Source organism: Neophocaena asiaeorientalis, unplaced genomic scaffold, assembly GCF_003031525.2.
Source record: "Neophocaena asiaeorientalis asiaeorientalis breed wild unplaced genomic scaffold, Neophocaena_asiaeorientalis_V1.1 scaffold399, whole genome shotgun sequence".
Lineage (NCBI taxonomy): Eukaryota > Metazoa > Chordata > Mammalia > Artiodactyla > Phocoenidae > Neophocaena > Neophocaena asiaeorientalis.
The window spans coordinates 3427244-3451228 of record NW_020173964.1 but is presented as its reverse complement, the minus strand read 5'-3'; the positions used below and the strand labels follow the sequence as shown (position 1 = coordinate 3451228).

General features: G+C 35.4%; 1 protein-coding gene across 1 annotated transcript in view; it reads left to right on the top strand.

The window, feature by feature from the left end:
* The window catches only part of CWC27 (CWC27 spliceosome associated cyclophilin), a 220447-nt gene that overhangs the window by 159289 nt on the left and 37173 nt on the right, over nucleotides 1–23985 (top strand). Inside the window, exons 12-13 of the mRNA XM_024753101.1 lie at nucleotides 7127–7236; nucleotides 11527–11630. Of these exons, the coding sequence (XP_024608869.1) occupies nucleotides 7127–7236; nucleotides 11527–11630 (214 nt within the window). The remainder of the gene's footprint in view (nucleotides 1–7126; nucleotides 7237–11526; nucleotides 11631–23985) is intronic.

Sequence of the window (23985 nt, the reverse complement as noted above, 5' to 3'; positions counted from 1 at the left end):
ATTGGATATTCATGCCATTTTATAAATGGTCACACTGTACTGTAAATGTACAGTCAGCCCTCCATATCCACGGGTTCCCCATCCACAGATTCAGCCAACCTTGGGTAGACCATATTCTGGGAAGAAAAAAATTCCAGAAAGTTCCAGAAAGCAAAACTTGAATTTGCTGCACACCAGCAACTATTTACGTAGCATTTACATTGTATTAGGTATTATGAGTAATCTAGAGATGATTTAAAGGATATGGGAGGATGTACAGGGAGGATGTACATAGGTTATATGCAAATATAAGGAACTTGAGCATCCTTGGATTTCAGTATGGGCATTGGGGGTCCTGGAACCAATTCCCCACAGATACTGAGGGACAACTGTATAGAATTTCAAAGTGATTGTTAGATTGTAATGACATATATCTGCAGTGATTATGTACTACAAAGAGAAAGTACACATAGCAGTGTATATAGAGAGGAAACAACATTGGGTTATCAAAAAATCTGGTTTCTGATATTCCCAGCTTGGCATAATCATTTAACCTTGCTGAGCCTCAGTTTTCTCATCTGTAAAATGAGCAAGTTATTACCCTCTAAGAACTTCTTAGTATTAATATTTTTGTCTTGTGATTCTGGACATATTCCTTTTGTACTAAATTTAAAACTAGATATGAACTATCATATATTCACTAGCCAGCCCTCCTGGAAGTGCCTAATGGAAAATACAACTGAAAATCAGTATTTTTATAGTTTATATTCCAAAATGGAATACAGTCTGAAAATGTGGATAAATTTAACTGTTTTATAACTTGTTACCTTCACATTTCTCAAATCAGCTAATAGAAAAACACAGAGGAAAATATTCTATATTACTTTCTTTTGAGAATTATTTTAAACTCCAAAATAACATGAAGAAATGAGGCTAGGATGAACAACAGAGAAAGAAAAATTAAAACTTTGTGTAAATGTAGACAATTCCACTTAACGTTCAGTGCTGAAGCATACTTCAGTGTTCAATGTTCAAGCATATTATTTCATGTAGTCCCTAAATTATTTAACCAGTTTTGACTAATTTTCATGAAGCTACAGAGGCTTATTTTGACCACCAGATGGAGCCAGCATTGTTTGATTTGTAGAATTCAAAATATGCTGAAAATAAAAATAGGTTAAATGAAATTAATAAATTGCAGATTTCTTACTTTAGTTCATAGTACAGAAAAAATTAAACTTTTAGCCCAGTCTTTGCCTATACTTCTGCCTACTCTTCATAAATGTGCATATAGATACCTCCATTATATAGTTTCTTTATTGTGAATTAGTTTTTATTTGAGCAGTTTCATTGGATAGAGAAACCAGTTTTCTTCTTATTCACCTTTTAAAGATATCATCTAAACACTTTCAATTATCTTCAAAACAAAATTAGTACAGGTTCACTCAATAAATATTATGGATTATAACTATGAATATATATATGTAGGCTCTCATTTTAATGTCACAGAATATTCCCACTGTTATCATTTCTATAATGGATTTTCTTACTAAAACAAACCAAAAAACAGGGATTTTAACTGGGGTGGAGGATATGTAATTTAGCCCCAGTAGCTCCTCAGGGAGATGAAGCCTCAATGAATGGCTACATTTATTCAATGGCTGCAATGAATGGCTGCAGCTCTTACAGGGATCCTACTCAGAAAGCTCAGTGCTCAAGGGCTTAATCAGGGATAATTGCCTTCAAGTTGACTTTTACTCCTCTCACCTCTATTTAATAAGTGTCAGAAATCATCTAATTCCTTACAACTCAACTTAATTAGGCAGCTATCTACAGAAAAAGTATTTGTACACTAGGGGACCTAACCCCCTACAAGGCCCTCAAGGAGCCATTCTATCCAGCAAGAGCTATAAGGCAACCATGCACACTGTTGTAATTTAAGATCTAAAAATGATCACTCTGTTCATTTGTCCATTCAGCTACTATTTCTTGAGTACATACTACATGCTAGGGATATACTAGTCCACAAACAGGGCACTGTCCCTGCCATTTGAGTTTATAGCCGAGGGGGGCAGTACAAAGAGAGGCAGCTCTGATATAACGAAGTTAGCAGCTACAAAGTGTTTAAAAATTCAAATGAGGACAATATATGATTAATTATGGAGAATCAAGAAAAGCCATAAAGAACTCTTTCTAGGAAATTATTTTCATTAACCCACTGTTTGGCAGACTGCAGTTCCCATTTATTATGGTCTGGGAGGAATTCAGGACCTTTTTTTGTTGGTGGAACTTTACTTCATCAGGACACATCCAGTATGGTGACCTGATGCCTTTTTATGTCAGATTGGAATATTTTCTTCTAAGTTTTCTTGTGTTTCAGACATGAAGAAGAAATAAGCAAGCTGGTTAATAGTCTGTACTTTAGAGCTAGACTGCATGGTTTTTTATTCTCGAGTTTATAATCCCTGAGATAAGTTATCTAACCTCTTACTGCCCTAGTTACCTTATCAGCAAAATGGGGTCAATAATATGACTTCCTCATAGGGTTGTTGGTTATGAGGATTAAGCAAGTAATTCAAGGTACTAGTATCTGGCACATAGTGAGTACTTGAAATGTTAGCTATCATGTTAGCTATTTTCAAGTCTGGTACTTCTCCTAGAATTAATTTAAGATCTGGTATGTATAAAATTTGATTAAAACATATTTTGTAGCTTCCAGAAAGTATCATGAGATACAAAGTATGATGAGATGTCAGTAGCTTTGGTATTTTTCTATATCCACTAAAGTCTGTCCCTTTTGTTTTCAAATGTTGTTTACTATTATCACTAGTAAACAACATTTACCTTTATTTATATAAAAGTTTTTATTATGGGAATTTTTCAAAAATTTCCTTGAAATAGTAGATCTAGATCTATTTAAAATCATTTATAAGTAGCTTTATTAACAGTTTCTGACACATAATAATCACTTACTAAACTTTTTTTTTAAATGAATGAATGTGCAGCTACTTGAAGCTTTTAGCTCCTTGAGCTCTGGTACTGAGACAGTAGAGGGTATAAGCCCTTTTATCTACAAAATGAGATTTGTAATAGATGGATACCATTGGTTCATTAGCTAAGTAACCAATAATTGAGTAGTCATCACTTCTTTCTGCTCAGAACAAAAAGGTTTTGTAATGAAGAGATTCAAGTGGAGCAAAGATTATGTTTCTGACTAGTTCTTAGGGAAGAGTTAGAGACATTCTTTATAACACGCAGGGGGAAAAGTGCAGTATTGAACCTTTAGTCTTACTACAGATTGTCACCAAAACTAGGAGTCAGAACATAAGTTTTAGCCCAAGTTCTGCTGCTAATCCACATGCGACACTAGCTAAGTTCTAGTGCTCTAGCAAACTGATGCTCTAGTAGTAAATTGATGGTTACAGTGTTGTTGGACATTCTTGTCACCAAACCCTTTTATATGTATTTCCTAATATTATCTCAGAGGTCACTAAGATATTAAATTTTTTTTATTCTAACACTATAACATAGGTAAGCTTTAACTCCTCTCTAGGTGGCTAATATTCTACCCAAGAATCAGCAACATAATACTTACAATCAATGGCTTGATCTCTTAACTATTTTTACATATATTATGTTTATTTTACTCTTTAGATTACTTTCTAGAATGAAAAGCCTGCATCATGTATGCTTTAGATATTATTCATAGCATTTCCTAGAGTGTCAGGCATGTGGGCAACACTTAATAAATTTTATTTTCTGAACTGAAGTTTTAATTGAAGACAGTAGGGCACAGTGTGGGATTTTAGTATCATAGAGACCTGGGTTCAAGTTCCAGCTTTAGTATATTCTAATTGTGGTCTTATCCTGTTTCCTAATTTGTCAAATAGGTTTATAGATACTTTCTTCATGGATAGTCAAAGAACTTTAGCATGGTACCTAACATAGTAGGTTTTTACTAAATGTTCTTTTTTCTCCCATTCTTCATTCCTATTTATTTAGCATATATTTTATAGAAATTTCAGTTAATAACAAATAGTTGTCATACTGCATCATTATTTATAAATTATCATCCAGCATATATTGAGATTTTTAAGAAAAGCAGAAGTAGAGCACTCTGTACTTAAACTGATTTTTTTCAAACTCCTTTTATATTTTATTAGCTAGTTTTATGTGACTAAAATCATCCAGTCACTTATTCAATTTTTGTTTATCCAGGGGTATTCAAGTACATGAGAAATGAATGTGCTACTTCCTGTTCTGGCAACATGGACTGAGTTAAGAAAGAACTTTCTCCTTCTACAAATATATAGAAATTCTGGATAAAATATGATCCAGCCCAATTTAAATACTTAGCTAAGCTTGAAAGAGACAGAGAGGGGGCTGGCAGGGTGAGGGAAAGTGAAAGGGGGCGGGGAGAGAGAAGGTAAGAAAGAAAAGAAAATTCCTACGTACCAGAAACAAAGGTGAGGCATAACCAGAGCATTAAGTGGGCAAGTTGACACTACAGTTGCCCAGAGGGATATTGGAACCAGAGGTAGGCTCTGATAGCTAGAAGCTGAGGTTTTAATCTCACACTTGGACAGAGATATAGTCTTAGATCAAGAGAGGAAGGAACTGGGGCTTCCCTGGTGGCGCAGTGGTTGAGAGTCCACCTGCCGACTCAAGGGACGTGGGTTCGTGCCCCGGTCCGGGAAGATCCCACATGCCGCAGAGCGGCTGGGCCCGTGAGCCATGGCCGCTAAGCCTGCATGTCCGGAGCCTGTGCTCCGCAACGGGAGAGGCCACAACAGTGAGAGGCCCGTGTACCACAAAAAAAAAAAAAGAGGAAGGAACTAAAAAAAACTGTCCACCTGGTCAGGAAGGCCACAAAGAAGCATGTCATTTTTCAGAGCTATATGTGGGAGGAAAAAAAAATGTCTATCATAAAAAATATCAAAACTCTAAAACTCTACAAGGCACAGCTATAAAGTCTGAATGTACACTGCCTATATGGTACAGGAATCCTAAGCCAGGAAATTAACTTGGGGAAAAAATGGCTGTGCACTAATGGAACCCCTTAATTTCCTGGTAGAAGCAAATGCAAAAGCTCTCTGTAGGACTCCTTACATAATCCTGGGTGCCAAGGATTCCTATGGAGCATGACGAAGATGTAGCTCTAGCTGTAGGTACACACCCAGTCAAAAATTAGAAAACACATGGGGAAATAACCACTCTGGGGAGAGAGTCAGAAGGATCCCCAAGAATAATCTGAAAGGTAAAACATAACAAGTGTCTAGAATTTTAAGCTATGATTATTAAAATCAATGACTCAGTTTATATCTTAAAAACTGATTAGATACAGCTAAACAGAGAATTAGTGAACTGAAATACAGAGCTAAGAAAATTACTCAGAGTATAGTGTTAAGAAATAAAAACATGAAAAATGAATGTGCTGTGAACATTTGATCACACTATAAACAGAAGTAGTTTATACTGATGTGATATACTCAGTTAGGAAATAGAAGAGTTGACCATATTTTTCACACAGTTGAGTTTGTGCAGCAGATATCATTGCATTTGACTCTGTGTACCATATAGAAGTGTTTGGGTTATAGTTTCCATGCAGTCCAGATGGAACCTTAGCAGGCTTAATCTTGGTATCACAGATGTATATAATGAAAGGTCAGCTGATTTCACAGCTATTCTCAAGCTGTTTGCTTGGCTAGAAATATTTTGGCTAGAAATAAAAACAGGAGGAGAGGAAAGACATCCTAAAGCCAGACAATTAAAAATCTCAGAAGACTAAGAACTAGAGAAACCATTGTGAAATGATTACCACAGTCTAGCTAATTAACATATCCATCACCTTACAAAGTTACAGTTTGTGTGTGTGTGTGTGTCTGTGTCTGTGTGGTGATCAACTTTCTTAGCAAATTTTAATTATACAATACAGTATTATTAACTGTAGTTACCATGCTGTACATTAGATCTCCAGAACTTTTCTATCCCACATAATTGAATCTTTGTACCCTTTGACCAACATCAAAATCATATTAGGTAAACATAAAAAGACTACTTGTTTCTTAGTTCACACATTTTTTTTAACTAGACAATCTCTTGAACAAAATGGCTGATTATTAATATATTACTCATTAATTATTTTCCTCAAACTAGGTAACAAAGAGGCAAGCAACAAACCAAGGCTTGAATAGAAAGATTACTGGTATTCTTGATTTCAACTGGCTCATCTTGGTTTGCCAGCCAAAGATGAGAAGAGATAGGTTTTTGTGTTTTTTTTCCCTTAAGTCACAAATTTTCATTAATATATACAAATGTAACATAATGTAAAATGTTAGTACTTTTTTTTTTTGAGGCAAACCTGTATTCTGTGAACCCAGATGTTAGCTAATCTTTGTATGGAATTATTGCAGGATCAAATCCATAGATTTTTTTTTTTCTAATTTCTAATTTAGTAAAAATTATTTCCATCTGCTCTAGGTAACTGTCCTGATTTTTTGTTAGATATATTTTATGATGCCATTAAATTGAAATTGTTTGTTGTTGTTACTATTTTAACTGGGGAGCAAAAGTGGCAGGTAATTGGAAAATCAACCAATATTGAAAGATTATATTTTATAAGGCAAGAGAATAATGTAAAATGGTATTGCTGAATTTTAGGAATACCTTACTTATTTTAAAAGTGAGATAGATGGGGGAAGGGTTAGGAGGAGGGATAGTTAGGGAGTTTGGGATTGACATGTACACACTGCTATATTTAAAATGGATAAGCAACAAGGACCTACTGTATAGCACAGGGAACTCTGGTCAATATTATATAACAACCTAAATGGGAAAAGAATTTGAAAAAGAATAGATACATGTATATGTATAACTGAGTCACTTTGCTGTACACCTGAAACTAACACAACATTGTTAATCAACTATACTCCAATAAAAAATTAACTGAAGAAAAAAAGTGAGATAGGTGATTTTATAGTCAAATAAATACAGTTGAGAACAACTACAATAGTACAGTATATAATAAAGATGTTTATAAAATTGGTTGATAAATTAACATCAATCACTTTCTAATCTAGGTAATCATTGTGGAGCTTCCATAGAGCCTTTTTACTATTTATCCTAAGACTATTCTATTATTCCTCAGAGGAAGAGGCTGCTCCAGATGGTGCTGTTGCAGAATACAGACGAGAAAAGCAAAAGTATGAAGCTTTGAGGAAGCAGCAGGCAAAGAAGGGAACTTCCCGTGAAGACCAGGTAACTTCACAAACCAAAATCCATACGCAGTTCATTGCCTTTTAATTGTCTTCAGGTGTTGTTAATGGAGCCTAATTTGATTATACACAAGGGGAAACATCACCTCTTAAAAATGGAAAAGGATATATTAATATAGGGGTGAAGTGACAAGGACCTTGGCCACTTAAGCAAAGATCCAGATGATAGAGTTCTTTCCTGACATAAAGGCATAAAGCCTAAAACTTTCAGGTTTCAACCTTGTACTCCCTTATTAAACACAGGAAGGAACGTAGTAAAACCACATATTACCAGATACTCTGGTAGAACCTTTGACTAAGTGAATATTATGATGGGGTGATTATAAATGATGAAGGTATCTCTTCTGGATCAGCATCTCACCTGCTGCCTAGGCAGCTCCATTTGAAATTGTACAGTGCCTGTAAATAAGGCACTTTGTCCACTAGTTGACTTCTACCATAAATAATACCATGAAAGTCTGCTTACTGAAAGTCATTCCTGAGTCTTTAAGTAGTAATATAAGAGGATTGTCAGAAATCAAGAATAAAAAAAAGACAGGAAGCGAGCTCATCAATTTGGGAGTCAACACCATGCAGCACTTGGCACTTGATAAAATGAATCTCTTCAGCAGCTCTTTATGTTGAAAAGCTAGGGGGCAGACCAAAATTATTTATATTCGGTGCTGCCATATATACATGAGAACATGCCATTTTAGGCATATAAATAAAAAAGGCAAAATAAAAGTAAATTTAAAAGCCCAAGCCTGTTTGAATAAATTAATCTAATCAGGAACTATATTATAAATGACACCTAATTACTGGTAAGGAAGATCATGCATCAGTGCCCAGCGTGAAAATAATCATAGGGAAAATTCAACAAGAATTCAGGTATAGGAAATTGTAATTACAGAGAACTAACATGTGCAGTTTTCAAAAGAAATGGCACATCAAATGAAATTAAGAAAAAGTACTTTATTAACTTGTTTTCATGGAGTCACAAAAGTCCTCTGAATGTACTACCAAAGATGTGAAGGATCACTCTTATTCTTGCATTCCTCTTTCTTCCCTCCTAGTAAATAATTATTAAGAATCTACCATGTCCTAATCACTGTATTTGGTGGTAAACGAGGTAGAAACATCCCTGTCTTCTCTGAGCTATCAGGAAAAAGAGGCAGTTAAGTAATACTAATAAAAGGGGTGAACATTATGACAGGTTAGATACAGGAAACTATGTCAATGTATAACAGTAGGACCTAACATGGCATAAGAATCTGGGAAGGCCTCCCTGAGAAAATGATTTGTCAGCTGAGCTTTGAGGGTTGGATAGGACATAACGTGGCTAGACTAAAGGGACAGTATATGAGGAGTCTTTGACCTCTTTTGCAAAGAACTAAAAGATGTTAAGTATGACTGGAACTTAGACTAAGAAAAAGAAAGAGATGAGGCTGGAGAGGTAAGCAGGAGCCAGTTCACACAAGATATTTTTGAGCCATATTATGGAGTTGAGATTTACCCTAAGAGCAATGGGGAGCCATCGAAGGAAGGAGGTGATATGATCTCATTTGCACTATGGGAAGATCCCTCCCACCTGGCTGCAGTATGGAGAGTAGACTGGACCCGGGGCAGGACTGGCAACACAGAGGCCATTTGAGAGACTCTTCTATGTAGATATGCATGCACAAGGTGTGCCAGGGCAGGCCCCTTCAGCACAGCTTCTTCATGCCGGGAAGGCTTGCTCTGTGCTGAAGAGCATGCTGTTAATGGTTGGCCCTTCATTCCTTCAGCAAAAGCCAGAAGACTAACTCCCCTGGAGATGCCAAACAGAAATGCCTCCATGCAGATCCTATCTTCTTCAACCTATATTGGGCCCCATTTTTTTGTGTGGTGTTAGCTTTTCTGCCTAGTGTCCTTTCTTGCCTTTCGAATGCAACTAGAGAAAGTCCAATCTTGAATATAGGAGAAATTAAGAAAGGCTGAGAGGATGTTTTTTGTTTGTCATAGTCCCAGTCCTCCTTCTTTGAGCAAATACCAATAGCACGTTAATTGGCTCTCAAAACAGACTGCCTCGCCACTTTCAACTCAAAAGAATAAAATCCAGGTCTAGCGCAGTTTTCTAGGAAGTTTTAAAATTTCATCCCACTAAGAGGTCTCCTTTGTTTTCATTTTTCTTTATGCCCTCAGAAAGGACGTTTCCAAGTGTGTGAAAATCCACCATCAAAAATTGATGGGGTTTGCTTTTAAGTGATAGATAGATAGATATAGAGATACAGAGATAGGCATGTAGAGGTATATATTTATATAATATATAGATATATACACACACAGAAACACTTAAGCCTTGAAGGGTGTATACCAAATGTCTACAATGGTTACTTATTCTTAGTGGTGGGATAATAGATATTTTTGTTTTGCTTCTCTTTGTTTTCTAATATTTCTACAATAATCACTTTTCTTATTATAAAGCAAATACAATAAAAGTTTGTAGGTGAAAGGTTTTTTTAATGAATAATGTTTTAAAACAAAGGATGTTTTCTTTATCTGTTAACATTGTTTGAAGAGCTCAGTCCTATAATTGCTACTCTAGAAACAGATAAAATATCTAAACCCTAACATGCTAGCAGCCCTCAGAATGCCTATGAAGATATTCTATAGAATTTATAGTTTTTCCTTAAAACTCATCTCATTTAGCAACTATGGTAATGTATCTGTTTTCCACTGTAGTCCATGTGGGCATTAAATTTTGCAGAAACATATAAGGCACTTTTCACTATCATTTTTTAGCAATAACTGCCTTTGTTTCTTGCAGATATTTTGACATCACCTGTCTTTATTGAGCTTAGGTTCTAGACCACCAAGACCTACTTAATTTTTTCACGAACCATGGTCTTAATGATACTTTAGATAAATTCTGGAGCCTCCAAGTTACTGTCATTCTTTATTATATTCGTTATTCACATATTGAACTATCACACACATTTTTCCTTCTGAAATGTAAATTACAGTTGGCCCTTGAACAACACAGCTTTGAACTTTGTGGGTCCACTTATATGTGAATTTCTTTCAGTAAATACGTACTACAGTTCTAGACCAACTGCAGTTGGTTGCATAACCACCAATGTTGAGGGAGAGCTGGCTGTAAAGTTATGAGTGGATTTTCAACTGCCCAGAGGGTTGGTGCCCCTAACACTCATGCAGTTTAACGGTCAACTGTATTTTAGTACTGAATTCAGTGTACCAGCATCTTAATTAGAAACTTGTGTTTTTTAGACAAGGTAGTACTTTATCCCATTTCACAGTTATGTACTTTTTAAAACTATAGAATAAAAAAACATTTCTCTAATTTCTGATTCTCTGCTCAAATTCTGAAGCAAACTGTTAAGGTATAGCCAGGGGACAATGTGATTAAAATTTCAGGCACCTGCTGTTTCCTCTTACCTACAAATGGCATTGGAGCCAAAAATTAAAATATCAGAGAAATAGTCCCTTTTTTCAAAAACACACTCAACGTGATATGTATATCCTACTTCCTTCACTTAACAATAGCATATAATATTCCATGTGTATAATTTTAATAAGTGTAATCACATATTCACTGCTTTTTACCAAATTTATCTAGCTCCTTATTAATAGACATTTAACATGTTTCCATTTTTCACTTGTATGAATATTGCTGCAGCGCACATCTTTTGCATAAGCCATTTTCAGTGTTTCAGATTATTTTCCTACATGTATTCCCAGTATTGGAATTATTGAATCAAAGGGAATGATCATTTTAAAGTTTCTGATATGTATAAAAAACTTTCCAAAGATGTCACTCCAATTTACGCACCTTCCAACAATTAACATGTTCATTCATTTCACCTTCCCCAACATTGACATTTTTATATTTTTGGAAATTTGTTCAATACTATTTGTTTTTGGTGTTTTGTTTTTGATTTCACATGTCTTAGTAAAGTACCTCCCTATCTTGTGGACACTAAAAACTTAGCTATTAGTAAGCATGCATTTTAAAGTTTAAACGTCTTCTACATAAATTTATTTTCCCCAAATCAGAAAATAGTCACATATCCCGGAGGGAAAATGTCAGTGCAAGTGCAAATGGGGCAATGTCAAGGTTTGTGAATATCAATCACTGTTGCAGCTGGAAGGCAGTTTTGTTATTTTCCTTCAAAATTAAAAAAATTAAGTGTTTTATATCCTGGAAGGATATTTTCTTTTCTACCAAATTTAAATGTCTCTTCTGAAATTATATTTATCCTTATCAGGAAACTTAGCAGTCTAATTGTTATTTCAGACCCTTGCGCTGCTGAACCAGTTTAAATCTAAACTCACTCAAGCAATTGCTGAAACTCCTGAAAATGACATTTCTGAAACAGAAGTAGAAGATGATGAAGGATGGTAAGGCCTTTCATTTCTTTATATTACCATGAACAAACAAGCTCAAAGCAGAGACACTATTAGGATATTTCTACTATATCATCCCTTTTTTTTTCAGACTTTACCTTCCATTATACCCTCATCATTATAGGACCTCGGCCATTTTACTTCATTGCAGTTCAGTAAGCATTTATTTAGTGCTTGGTGTATTCCCAGTATTGTGCTAGCCAGTAGAAAATACACGGGAAATATATGACCCTATCCTTGCCCTAAATAACTTTCTAATATTGTGGAAAAGATAAGACTCACATTAAAGAGCTAGAAAACAGCCTTAAAGGATTCTGAGTCATTAACTTTTTACACTTTCCCACAAACATTTTAGAACTCATTAGCCCATTTCATAATCCTACCAAGTTCCTCTTCAAATTATGACCTATAGGATCCTAGCAATACATGCATAGTTAACTTATTTTTATCTTTGGATATTTTTCAGCTTTTATTTAACTGATAAGAAATAAAGGGATTAATGACTTGTATGTGTCCTGTGCTTAGCACTTTATCCTATACTGGCAAAAAGGAAAAAAAAAAGCGTAAGCACTGTGCTTTTCTCTTCTCACACTCCTCTCCCCTCCAGCTGACTCCACATGTAGTATATTAGGCCTCCCCGCACCTAACTGCCTCCACGCCCGCACTACACCCTGGCTCAGGCACATTGCTGTGAGCAAGCCAGTGGGTCACCCCCCACACATGACTCACCCTCTGGAGCCTCTGAACTGTCACATGTGCCATTACCCCAACCCAGAATCATAGCCTCACTCCTCTCTGCCAAACAGCATCTCTCCCCTGTTTCAAAACTCTGTTCAACACTCCCATCCTCCAGGAAACCAGTCAGCAAGATTTGTTGAGCACTCACAAATCTAGAGGGTGGAGGAAAGAGGGCTGGAACACATATTAAAAAAGACATAAAAACACTTATTAAGAAAACATTTAAGCAAGTAAGGCTCTGCAACTATATATAACTTTAATCAAAAGGGCCGGTGATGATGGGATGAATCCTACCTACCATACGATCCTGGAAATACTTGTATATTTCTCGATATGTGATTTCTGTATGGTCTGGGTTATGATGCCAATTTTTGTAAAACCCTTGGTCTCTTTTAATAGGTTTCTATTACTTATGTGTATTTGTTTATACTTAAATTCAAAGTCGCTTAAGGCAGAAGCTGGCTCCTCCCATAGTTCTTTGCCAAAGGTGAAGGCTCAGTGAGTGTTGAATGACCCATAGAGATAAATGCACTTGCACAGAAAAACTTTGTTTTTTTATATGACTGGACAGGTTTAGTTTTATTTTGGATTCTTTGAATGTCTCAAAATATCTTTCAAATGTTTTGGGTTCAGCCACTACACACAAAAAAATGTTTTGCCAAGTCCTCTTCCCCTTATTTTTGAATCCATATGCATTTTTTAAGGAAATATGATCCATGTGTTTCTGATTCATTTACACTTAACTCATCAAGATGGTGTTTTGTAAGAGCAGTTTGATGCCCAATAAGTTTTTTTAACCTTCTTGTAAGCCATTTAAGTCCTTTTTTATTGAACAGGAAAGTCACCAACAAATTTAAACCCAGAAGTTTCATTTGAAACTCATAACCCACAGGATTCAAATTTACTTTCAACTTGGCAAGACCATTTACCTTCCCAAGGTTCTTCCTAGTCCCTTGGTTCAGTATCCCCTCAGTTTGAATTCCTCATTAGCATCAGGTATCAATTAGTGTTTTTGAAAGTGTCATTCTCGTTTTTGATGTGATTTCACAATACAGTCAGTGTTCTAACATCCTCATTAGAGAGTTAAACAAATGGGGAATCTTCACCAGATTGGGGGAAAAAAAGACCACTGGTCAATGACATTGGCTAGTTCTCCATCTGGGGAATAAAAATAAGTGGTAAAGGAAGGGGAAATAGGGTAAAGGAACCATTACCAGGGGTTCCTTTCTGCTTGCAATTGCAGTCACCTAACCAAAAAGTCAGAACTCTACACTATGTACCTACATACGTTTTGTATATTTTTTTAATCTAACATCTAATTAAAGTACCTTTAATATTCTTACAGAATACATGGAGGCACTTATATACAGCCTTTTTGTTGCATTGTAGAATACCGAAATTTTGTAACCTGATAAGCAACAGCATCACTTCTGTTCATAAATAAACCAGTTCAGCTTTATCAAGTCCCTGGTGATTTAGATCATCTCTCATAAAGTATACTCCACTCGGAAAAGAAGTCTTGTATTCAAAATGATTTATAGCAAATATTATGACTTCATGGCATGTGCATGTGTGTTATGCATAAATTACATGGTTCCCAGACTATTTTGTAGGTCACGCTTGCCGCTTTTCTAAGAAGTGAAAGTCAGCCAGTGCTGTACTACACCATCAGGGTCTGTTATCTGAGGTAAAATGATTGCTTCTAAGACATTTTTATGTGTCCACATGAGTGACCACACATTGAGGGATCATTTTCATTTTCTGTCAAGATAGAAACCATTACCAATTTGTTATGTTTTCTTTTACTTGGCAAACTGTTCTATTCACATTTTTGGCTGAGCTGCTGTATTGGCATAGTATACAACAGACATTTGGGTACCATTCAGCAGCGTTCTACTTTTTATGCAAAAAAAAAAAAAAAGTGGGAGGGGGAGAGAAAGAAAAGAAATATGATTCTATTGTAAACACTGTATATGGTGTTTGATAATTATTCCCAGATTTCACTGTCTAACAAGGCATTTAAGGAAGTGTTATTAGTAGATCTAAGCTGAAATGCATGATAGAAATTTTTCACTCAAAATTATTATCATTCTTCCTTTGTTGGGATATATACTGCCAATATTTGATAGTGGTAGTGACGGGCACCAGATTCTAGTATAGCAGCTAAAGGAGACTCTTTGCCACTACATTCCTTCATCCCACAGCATCACACACTCTTATAGCTATAGAAACCTTCTTCAAACATGGATTTTATAAAACCAATTAGATACATAGCAGGAGTTATCAGCCAAAGGATTCATATGACCATGTGGATGAAGTCCATATGCCATTTTGGGTTTGGTTAGATAAAGCTTGGTTAGCTCCCAAAAAAAGTTTTGAGAGCTGTCTGACAAGGCAGTAGAGAGACTTATAAAAAAGAAAGCCACCTGCTCCTTACGCAGCAAAATTGGCATTCTAAGGGGAGGGAAAAACTTAAATCTATGAGAGTCGACTGCAGTCTTGTGAACAGTAACTATTCACTACTATGTTCCATTGAAAATTCTTTCCAGATTGTTAACATAAAGCTTCACAACAAACATACAAGATAAAATAATAAACAACATAAATGTCTATCTGCCTTCCTCCCTTTTCCTTTTCTCCTCTCTCTCCCCTTCACCACTTTCCCTTAGTACATACAGTATTCAGTAATATAAGAACAGGAAAACACTAACAATTGCATGGTTGCCTCAAGTAAATATTTTAATTTTTTTATTATATAAAGAAAAGATATTCACTGTAGAAAAACCAGAGTATAGATCCCACAAAAGAAGTAAATTAAATCACCTGTGATCCCAAACTCAACAATAAATACTATTAATTTATACACACATATATATATAGATATATATATGTATATATATATACCCTTCCACATACTTTTATGCATATTTTAAGCAGAAATGAGATCATATAATACTACAGTTTTATAACTTGGTTTTTTTCCCTCAGCAATATATAGTGAGTACTTTTCCTTGCCATACGTAATTTTATGATATACTGTTTGAATTCTGTACTGTGACCATATAGTATTCCATTATATGCTGAACCAGGTTTACTTGATCAGCGCCATGTTGTTGGATATTTAGGCTCTTTCCTAAATGTTTTTATTATTATACACAGCACTGTAATGAACATCCTTATATTTATGTCATTGCTGCTTTTCTCAGGATAAATGTCTAAAACTGGAATTGCTTAGTCAGTGGGTATGCATGTTAGGCTCTGCTAAATATTTTCAAATGGCCCTACCAAAATGTCATTCCAATTTATACTCCCAAGTAAATATCATTTTTATGACTTGCTTTTAGGGCTGTTAGAATCATAAGAATTAATTAAGGTACTTCGCAGCATTTGAGAATAACATTTTAGAAGAAGTGCTTTGCCCTTGTAAACTTTTAAAAAATACACAGTCTGGTTTGCTTCTGTTTTTAATATAGCTGGTACAAATTCCAGTGTAACTCCGCAAGATCATCAGCTCTAAGTATTCTTGTTCTTGGTGCTAAAAAAGGCTCCAGGATAATCCTATGGGTTAGAACTTTATGATCTAGATTTTTTTTTTCAGTTTTATTACTACACCTTGGCTTGCATTAAAAATCAGTCTTGTCTATCAGCCAGACAGTTTGTTTCTGCTAAAGACTGGAGTTCTGAGAACCAAGTTAGCATAGCATGGAAGCAACAAGTACCAGTTGTCTTGAGTATCCAAAACAGTGAAAAACAGTGAAAATTTAATAATGCAGATGTTAAAAAGAAAAAGAGAGATTATAAATTGTTAGACCCATTTAGACCTCGTTATAAGATACCATTAAAGGATGTAGCCTCATTTCATTGTTAATATTGGCAAAGCTTTAAACACCTTTTATATGTAATACTATAGTGACAGATGTAATACATATTGTATATGATTTGATCATGTATTGAGTGAAAGGTGCTGTGACAACAAATGAATATTTTAATTATAGTCCCCACTTCATTCAAGCAGGACATTGCCAGGCATGGGTAACAAGCTGGTGTAGACAAACACAAATACAGCTCTAAGGAGACTGTGAGACTGATGAAAGCCCAGGTTAGCCAAGTGAGAGACCTTTACCCTTTAGTGTAGGTGGGACAGCAGGTCTCAAACTGTTGGTCTCTGGACCACTTTTATACTCTTAAAAATTACTGAGGACCCCAAAGAGCTTTTGTTATGTGAAATATATTTATTGATATTTACCTTATTAGAAATTGATACTAAGAAATTTTAAATCACTTCAAAATAACAATAATGAACCTATTACATGTTAACATAAATAACATATTTTTATGAAGAATAATTACATTTTCAAAGCAGAAAATATAGTGAGAAGAGTGGTATTGATTTACTTTTTTTCATATCTCTAATGTCTAGCGTAACAGAAGCAGCTGGATTCTCATATCTGCTTCTGCATTTCACTCTGTTTTGATCTCATATTTACATTATGTGTTCTCTGAAAATTTTCACTGTACATTCATGAGAGGATGAGAATAATGAGGGCAAATAATGTCTTAGTATTCATACAAAAATAATTTTGACATTGCAGGCACAGTGATCCCCAGTACTTTGAGAACTGCGGGGTTATAGCATATCTAGTCACTGTGTGTGTCATGATGGTCCCTATTTATCAGAGGTTATGACCCAATCTGTAGGTCCTGGGAAGCTTCATTCCAGATCCTGGTTTGTGGTCCTTGTTCTCAAGCGATACCAAAGTAGTGCTTTCTGAATTAAATGTGCCCAGAACCATTGGCCTAGACCTGTTACAGCACAATACTTACCACTTCCACAGCAACCCCTTACTGGCCCTCAACTGCTTTGGAATGGTCTGTGGCATGCCAGTTTGATTTTATTGTTCTTGTTTGTTTTTCTCCAGCTCAATTACATTGAGATATTAATATATAACATTGTTTAAGGAGTACAGTATAATGATTTGATACACAAATATATTGTGAAATGTGTACCACAGTAAGGTTAGTTAACACATCCTTCACCTCACATAATTACCATTTTGTTGCTGTACCCCCCAGAACTTATCCATCTTATAACTGAAAATTTAAACCCTTTGACCAGAATCTCATTTCCTCCACCCCCTAACCCCTGACAACCACCATTCTACTCTTTGTTTCCATGATTTCAGTGTTTTGGGATTCCACATATAAGTGGGATCATAAACTATTTGTCTTTCTCTATCTGGTTTATTTCATTACTTAGCATAATGCCCTCAAGGTTTTTCTTCTATAAGGTTGGCCATAAGATCTTATGGAAAAACCTGAACGAACTTTTTGGCCAACCTAATATTTTATGCCTGAATAATATTTCATTGCATATATATGTATGTGTGTGTGTGTGTGTGTATATATATATATATATATATATATATATATCACATTTTCTTTCTCCATTTATTTGTCAATGGACACTTAGGTTGTTTTCATGTCTTGGCTAATGCTACAATGAACATGGTAGTGCAGCTATCTCTTTAAGACAGTGATTTTGTTTCCTTCACATATATACATAGAAGTGGGATTGATGGATCATATGGTAATTCTATTTTTAATTTCTTGAGGAACCTCCATACTATTTCCACAGTGCTGTACCAAATTACATTCCCACCAACAGTACATAATGGTTCCCTTTTCTCCACATCCTCACCAGCATTTGTTACTGCTTCTCTTTTTGACAGTAGCCATTCTAACCGGTATAGGGTGTTATATCATTGTGGTTTTGATTTGTATTCCCTTCTGATTAGTGATGCTGAGCATTTTTTCATGTACTTGTTGACCATTTGTTTGTCTTCTTTGGAGAAATGTCTATTCAGATCCTCTGCCCATTTTTCAGTAAGATTGGTTTTAATTGCTTTTGAGTTATGTAAGTTCCTTATATATTTTGGATATTAACCCCTTATCAGTACATAGTTTGCTAATATATTCCCCTTTTCATTTTGTTGATTTTTTTTTCCCACGGGGAAGGTTTTCAGTTTTAAATGTAGTCCTACTTCTTAACATTTGCTTTTGTTGCTGTGCTTTTGATGTCATATCCGAAAAGTGTTTGCCATGACCAATGTCAAGGAGCTTTTTTCTTATGTTTTCTTCTAGGAGTTTTACTGTTTCAGGTCTTATGTTTAAATCCTTAATCATTTCGAGTTAATTTTTGTGAATGATATTATATGAATTAAGGGTCCAATTTCATTCTTATGCATGTGAATATCCAGTTTTCCCAGAACCATTTGTTGAAGAAACTGTCCTTACCCCATTGGGTATTACTGGTTCCCTTGTCAAATATTGGGTTGGCCATAAAAGTTCATTTGGGTTTTTCTGTAAGATGTTACAGAAAAGCCTGAACGAACTGTTATGGCCAACCCAATATTAGTTAACCATATATGCATGGGTTTATTTCTGGGTTCTTGATTCTGTTTCACTGGTCTGTGTGTCTGTTTTTATGCCAGTACCATACTGTTTTGATTACTATAGATTTGTATTAGAGTTTGAAATCAGGAAATGTGATACCTTCAGCTTTATTCTTGTTTCTCAGAATTGCTTTGGCTGTTCTGAGTCTTTTGTGGTTCCATACAAATTTTAGGGGTTTTTTTTTCTGCAAAAAAATACGTGCCATTGGAATTTTGATTGAAATTGTATTGAATCTATAGAAGATCTTCGATGGTATAGACATTTTAAAAATATTAACTCTTCTGGTCCATGAGATATCTTTCCATTTATTTGTGTCTTCTTCAATTTCCTTCATCAGTGTCTTACAGTTTTTGGTGTATAGATCTTTTACTTCCTTGGTTAAATTTATCCCTAAGCATTCTTTTTTTATGCCACTGAAAATGGGATTTTTAAAATTTCTTTTTCAGATAGTTCATTGTTGCCTTACAGAAATGTTTTGATTTTGTACATTGATTTCATATCATGAAATTTTATGAAATTCATTTATTAGTTCCTATGGCTTTTGGTTGGAGTCTTCAGAATTTTCTATGTATAAGATCATGTCATCAGCAGACAGAGAAAATTTTACTTCTTCCTTTCCAATTTGGATACCTTATTTTTTTTTCCTTAATTGTTTGGGCTAGGACTTCCAGTATGGTGTTGAATAGTTGCGGTAATAGTGGGCACTCATGTCTTGTTACCAGTCTTAGAAGGAAAGCTTTCAACCTTTCAGCACTGAGTATGATGTTTGCTGTAGGGTTTGCAATATATGGCCTTTATCATGTTAAGTAATGTTCCTTCTATAACCAATGTATTAAGATTGTTTATCACGAAAGGATGTTGAATTTTATCAAATGCTTTTCCCGTGTCTATTGCAATCATGCTTTAATTTTTTGTCTTTCATTCTATTAATGTGGTATATAACATTTATTGGTTTGCATATGTTGAACCATAAATCACACTTGATCGTGGTGTGTGATGCTTTTAATGTGCTGTTGAATTCAGTTAGCTAGTAATTTGTTGAGAATTTTGCATCCATACTCATCAGAAATATTGGCCTATAGTTTTAATTTCTTGTAGTGTCATTTGACTTTGGCATCAAAGTAATTCTGGCCTCATAAAATGAGGCTGGAAGTGTTGCCTCCCCTTCAGTTTTTTGGAACAGTTTGAGAATAATCGATTTTTCTTTAAATGTATGGTAGAATTTGCCCGTGAAGCCATCTGGTCCTGAGCTTTTCTTTGTCGGGAGGTTTGTGATTACTGATTCAGTCTTTTTACTTGTTATTGATCTGTTCAAATTTTCTATTTCTTCATGATTCACACAGTAGTCTCATGCTCCATTGTATTTCTGTGGCATCAATTGTAGTGTTTCCACTTTCATTTCTAATTTTATTTGAGTCCTTTCTCTCTTTTTCTTGGAAGTCTGGCTAAAGGGTTATCAATTTTATTTTTCAAAAAAACCACCTCTTAGATATGTTGATCTTTTCTATTATTCTTTCCTCTATTTCATTTATTTCTGCTCTGATCTTTGTTATCTCCTTTTATCTGCTAACTTTGGCTTTGTTTGTTCTTCTTTTTCTAGTCCCTTGAGGTGTAAAGTTAGGTTGTTTATTTGAGATCTTTTTTTGTTTAACGTATGCATTTATCACTATAAATGTTCCTCTTATTACTACTTTTGCTACATACCATAAGTTTTGCAATGTTGTGTTTCCATTTTTGTTTGTTTCAAGATATATTTTGATTTTCCTTTTGATTTCAACTTTGACCGATTTGTTGTTCAGGAGTATGTAGTTTAATTTTCCACTTATTTGGGAATTTTCCAGTTTTCTTCCTCGTCATTGATTTATAGTTTCATACCATTGTGGTTGGGAAAGACACTTGGTATGATTTCACTGTTTCTAAATTTGCTAAGACTTGTTTTGTGACCTAATGTATGATCTAACCTAGAGGATGTTCTGTGTCCACTGGAGAAGATTGTGTATTTTGCTGCTGTTGGATGGAATATTCTGTATACGTCTGTTAAGTCTTTAAGGTATAGTTTAAGCCCAAGGTTTCCTTGTTGATTTTCTGCCTGGATGATCTATCCATTGTTGAAAGTAGGGTATTGAAATCCCTTACTGTGGTTGTATTGTCATCTGTTTCTCCCTTAAGATCTGTTAGCATCTGCTTAATATTTTAGGTGCTCTGATGTTGGGTACATATATATTTACAATTGTTATATCCTCTCAATGAATTGGTCCCTTTATCATTCATTATATAGTAACCTTCTTTGTCTCCTGTTATCATTTTTTCCTTAAAGTTTATTTTGTCCGATATAAGTATAGCTACCCTTGCTTTCTTTTCGTTTCCATTTGTGTAGAATATCTTTTTCCATCCCTTCACTTTAAGCCTCTGTGTGTCCTTGAATCTGAAGTGAGTCTCTTGTAGGCAGCATATAATTGGGTCTATTTTTTTTTCCATCCAGCCATTCTATACCTTTTGATTAAAGAATTCAATCCATTTACATATAAAGTAATTACTGATAGGTAAGAATTTACTATGCTTAATCTTGTTAGTTGTTTTCTACCTGTTCTGTATGTCTTTTGTTCCTTTCTTTCTTGCTGTCTTCCTTTATGAGTTGATGATTTTCCATACTGGTGTACTTTGATTCCCTTCTCTTTATCTTGTGAGTATCTGCTATAGGTTTTTGTTTTGTGGTTACCCTGAGGCTTACTTGAAACATTATGTAGATATAACAGTCTATTATAAGCATCTGATAACAGTTTAACTTTGATCACATTCCAAAACTCTGCTCTTTTACTCCCCACAAACATTTTGTTTTTGATGTCACAAATTACATCATCTTATATTGTGTATCCAGTAACAAATTATTGTAACTATAGTTGTTTTTAGTACTTTTGTCCTTTAATGTTTAGAGTTAAGTAGCTACCATACCACTATATTACAGTACTAGAGTATTTTCAATCTAACTATATACTCATCTTTACCAGTGTGTTGTATGTTTTCATGTTAATAACTAGCACCTTTTTGTTTCAGCTAAAGAATTCATTTCAGCATTTCTTGTAAGGCAGGTTTTGTGATGATAAACTCCATCCATTTTTGTTTGTTTGGGAAAGTTTTTATCTTACCTTCACTTCTGAAGGACAACTTTGTTGGGTAAAGTATCCTTGGTTGGCAGTTCTTTCTCTCAGCACTTTAAATGTATCATGTCACTGTCCCCTGGCCTGCAATGTTTCTGCTGACAAATCTGCTGATAGCCTTATGGGGGTTCCCTTGTATGAAAGACGTCTTTTCTCTAGCTGCTTTTAAAATTCATTTTATTTTATTGTAGACAGTTTTACTGTAATGCATCTTAGAGAAGATTGTTCTAAATTGGAGAGCTTCCCTAGTGGCACAGTGGTTGAGAGCCCCCCTGCCGATGCAGGGGACACAGGTTCATGCCCCATTCCGGGAAGATCCCACATTCCACGGAGCGGCTGGGCCTGTGAGCCATGGCTGCAGGGCCTGCACGTCCAGAGCCTGTGCTCCGCAACAGGAGAGGCCACAACAGTGAGAGGCCCGCGTACCGCAAAAAAAAAAATAAATAAAATAAAATAAAATAAATTGGAATTATGGGGTGACCTATTAGCTTCATAAACTTGTATGTCCAAATCTCTCCCCAGATGTAGGAAGTTCAAAGCCATCATTTTTTTTTTAAACATCTTTATTGGAATATAACTGCTCTACAATGGTGTGTTAGTTTCTGCTTTATAACAAAGTGAATCAGTCATACATATACATATGTTCCCATATCTCTTCCCTCTTGCATCTCCCTCCCTACCACCCGCCCTATCCCACCCCTCCAGGTGGTCACAAAGCACTGATCTCCCTGTACTATGTTGCTGCTTCCCACTAGCTATCTACCCTACGTTTGGTAGTGTACACATGTCCATGCCACTCTCTCACTTTGTCACACATTACCCTTCCCCCTCCCCATATCCTCAAGTCCGTTCTCTAGTAGGTCTGTGTCTTTATTCCCGTCTTGCCTCTAGGTTCTTCATGACCTTTTTTTTTTCTTAGATTCCATATATATGTGTTAGCATACGGTGTTTTTCTCTTTCTGACTTACTTCACTCTGTATGACAAACTCTAGGTCCATCCACCTCACTACAAATAACTCAACTTCGTTTCCTTTTACGGCTGAGTAATATTCCATTGTACATATGTGCCACACTTGTTTATCCATTCATCTGTTGATGGACACTTAGGTTGCTTCCATGTGCTGGGTATCGTAAATAGTGCTGCAATGAACATTGTGGTACATGACTCTTTTTGAATTATGGTTTTCTCAGGGTATATGCCCACTCGTGGGATTGCTGGGTCGTATGGTAGTTCTATTTTTAGTTTTTTAACAAACCTCCATACTGTTCTCCACAGTGGCTGTATCAATTTACATTCCCACCAACAGTGCAAGAGGGTTCCCTTTTCTCCACACCCTCTCCAGCATTTATTGTTTGTAGATTTTTTGATGATAGCCATTCTGACCGGTGTGAGGTGATATCTCATTGTAGTTTTGGTTTGCATTTCTCTAATGATTAATGATGTTGAGCATTCTTTCATGTGTTTGTTGGCAATCTGTATATCTTCTTTGGAGAAATGTCTGTTTAGGTCTTCTGCCCAGTTTTGGACTGGGATGTTTGTTTTTTTGATATTAAGCTGCATGAGCTGCTTGTAAATTTTGGAGATTAATCCTTTGTCAGTTGCTTCATTTGCAAATATTTTCTCCCATTCTGAGGGTTGTCTTTTGGCCTTGTTTATGGTTTCCTTTGCTGTGCAAAAGCTTTGAAGTTTCATTAGGTCCCATTTGTTTATTTTTGTTTTTACTTCCATTTCTCTAGGAGGTGGGTCAAAAAGGATCTTGCTGTGATTTATGTCATAGAGGGTTCTGCCTATGTTTTCCTCTAAGAGTTTGATAGTGTCTGGGCTTACATTTAGGTCTTTAATCCGTTCTGAGTTTACTTTTGTGTTTGGTGTTAGGGCGTGTTGCAATTTCATTCTTTTACATGTACCTGTCCAGTTTTCCCAGTACCACTTATTGAAGAGGTTGTCTTTTCTCCATTGTATATTCTTGCCTCCTTTATCAAAGGTAAGGTGACCATAT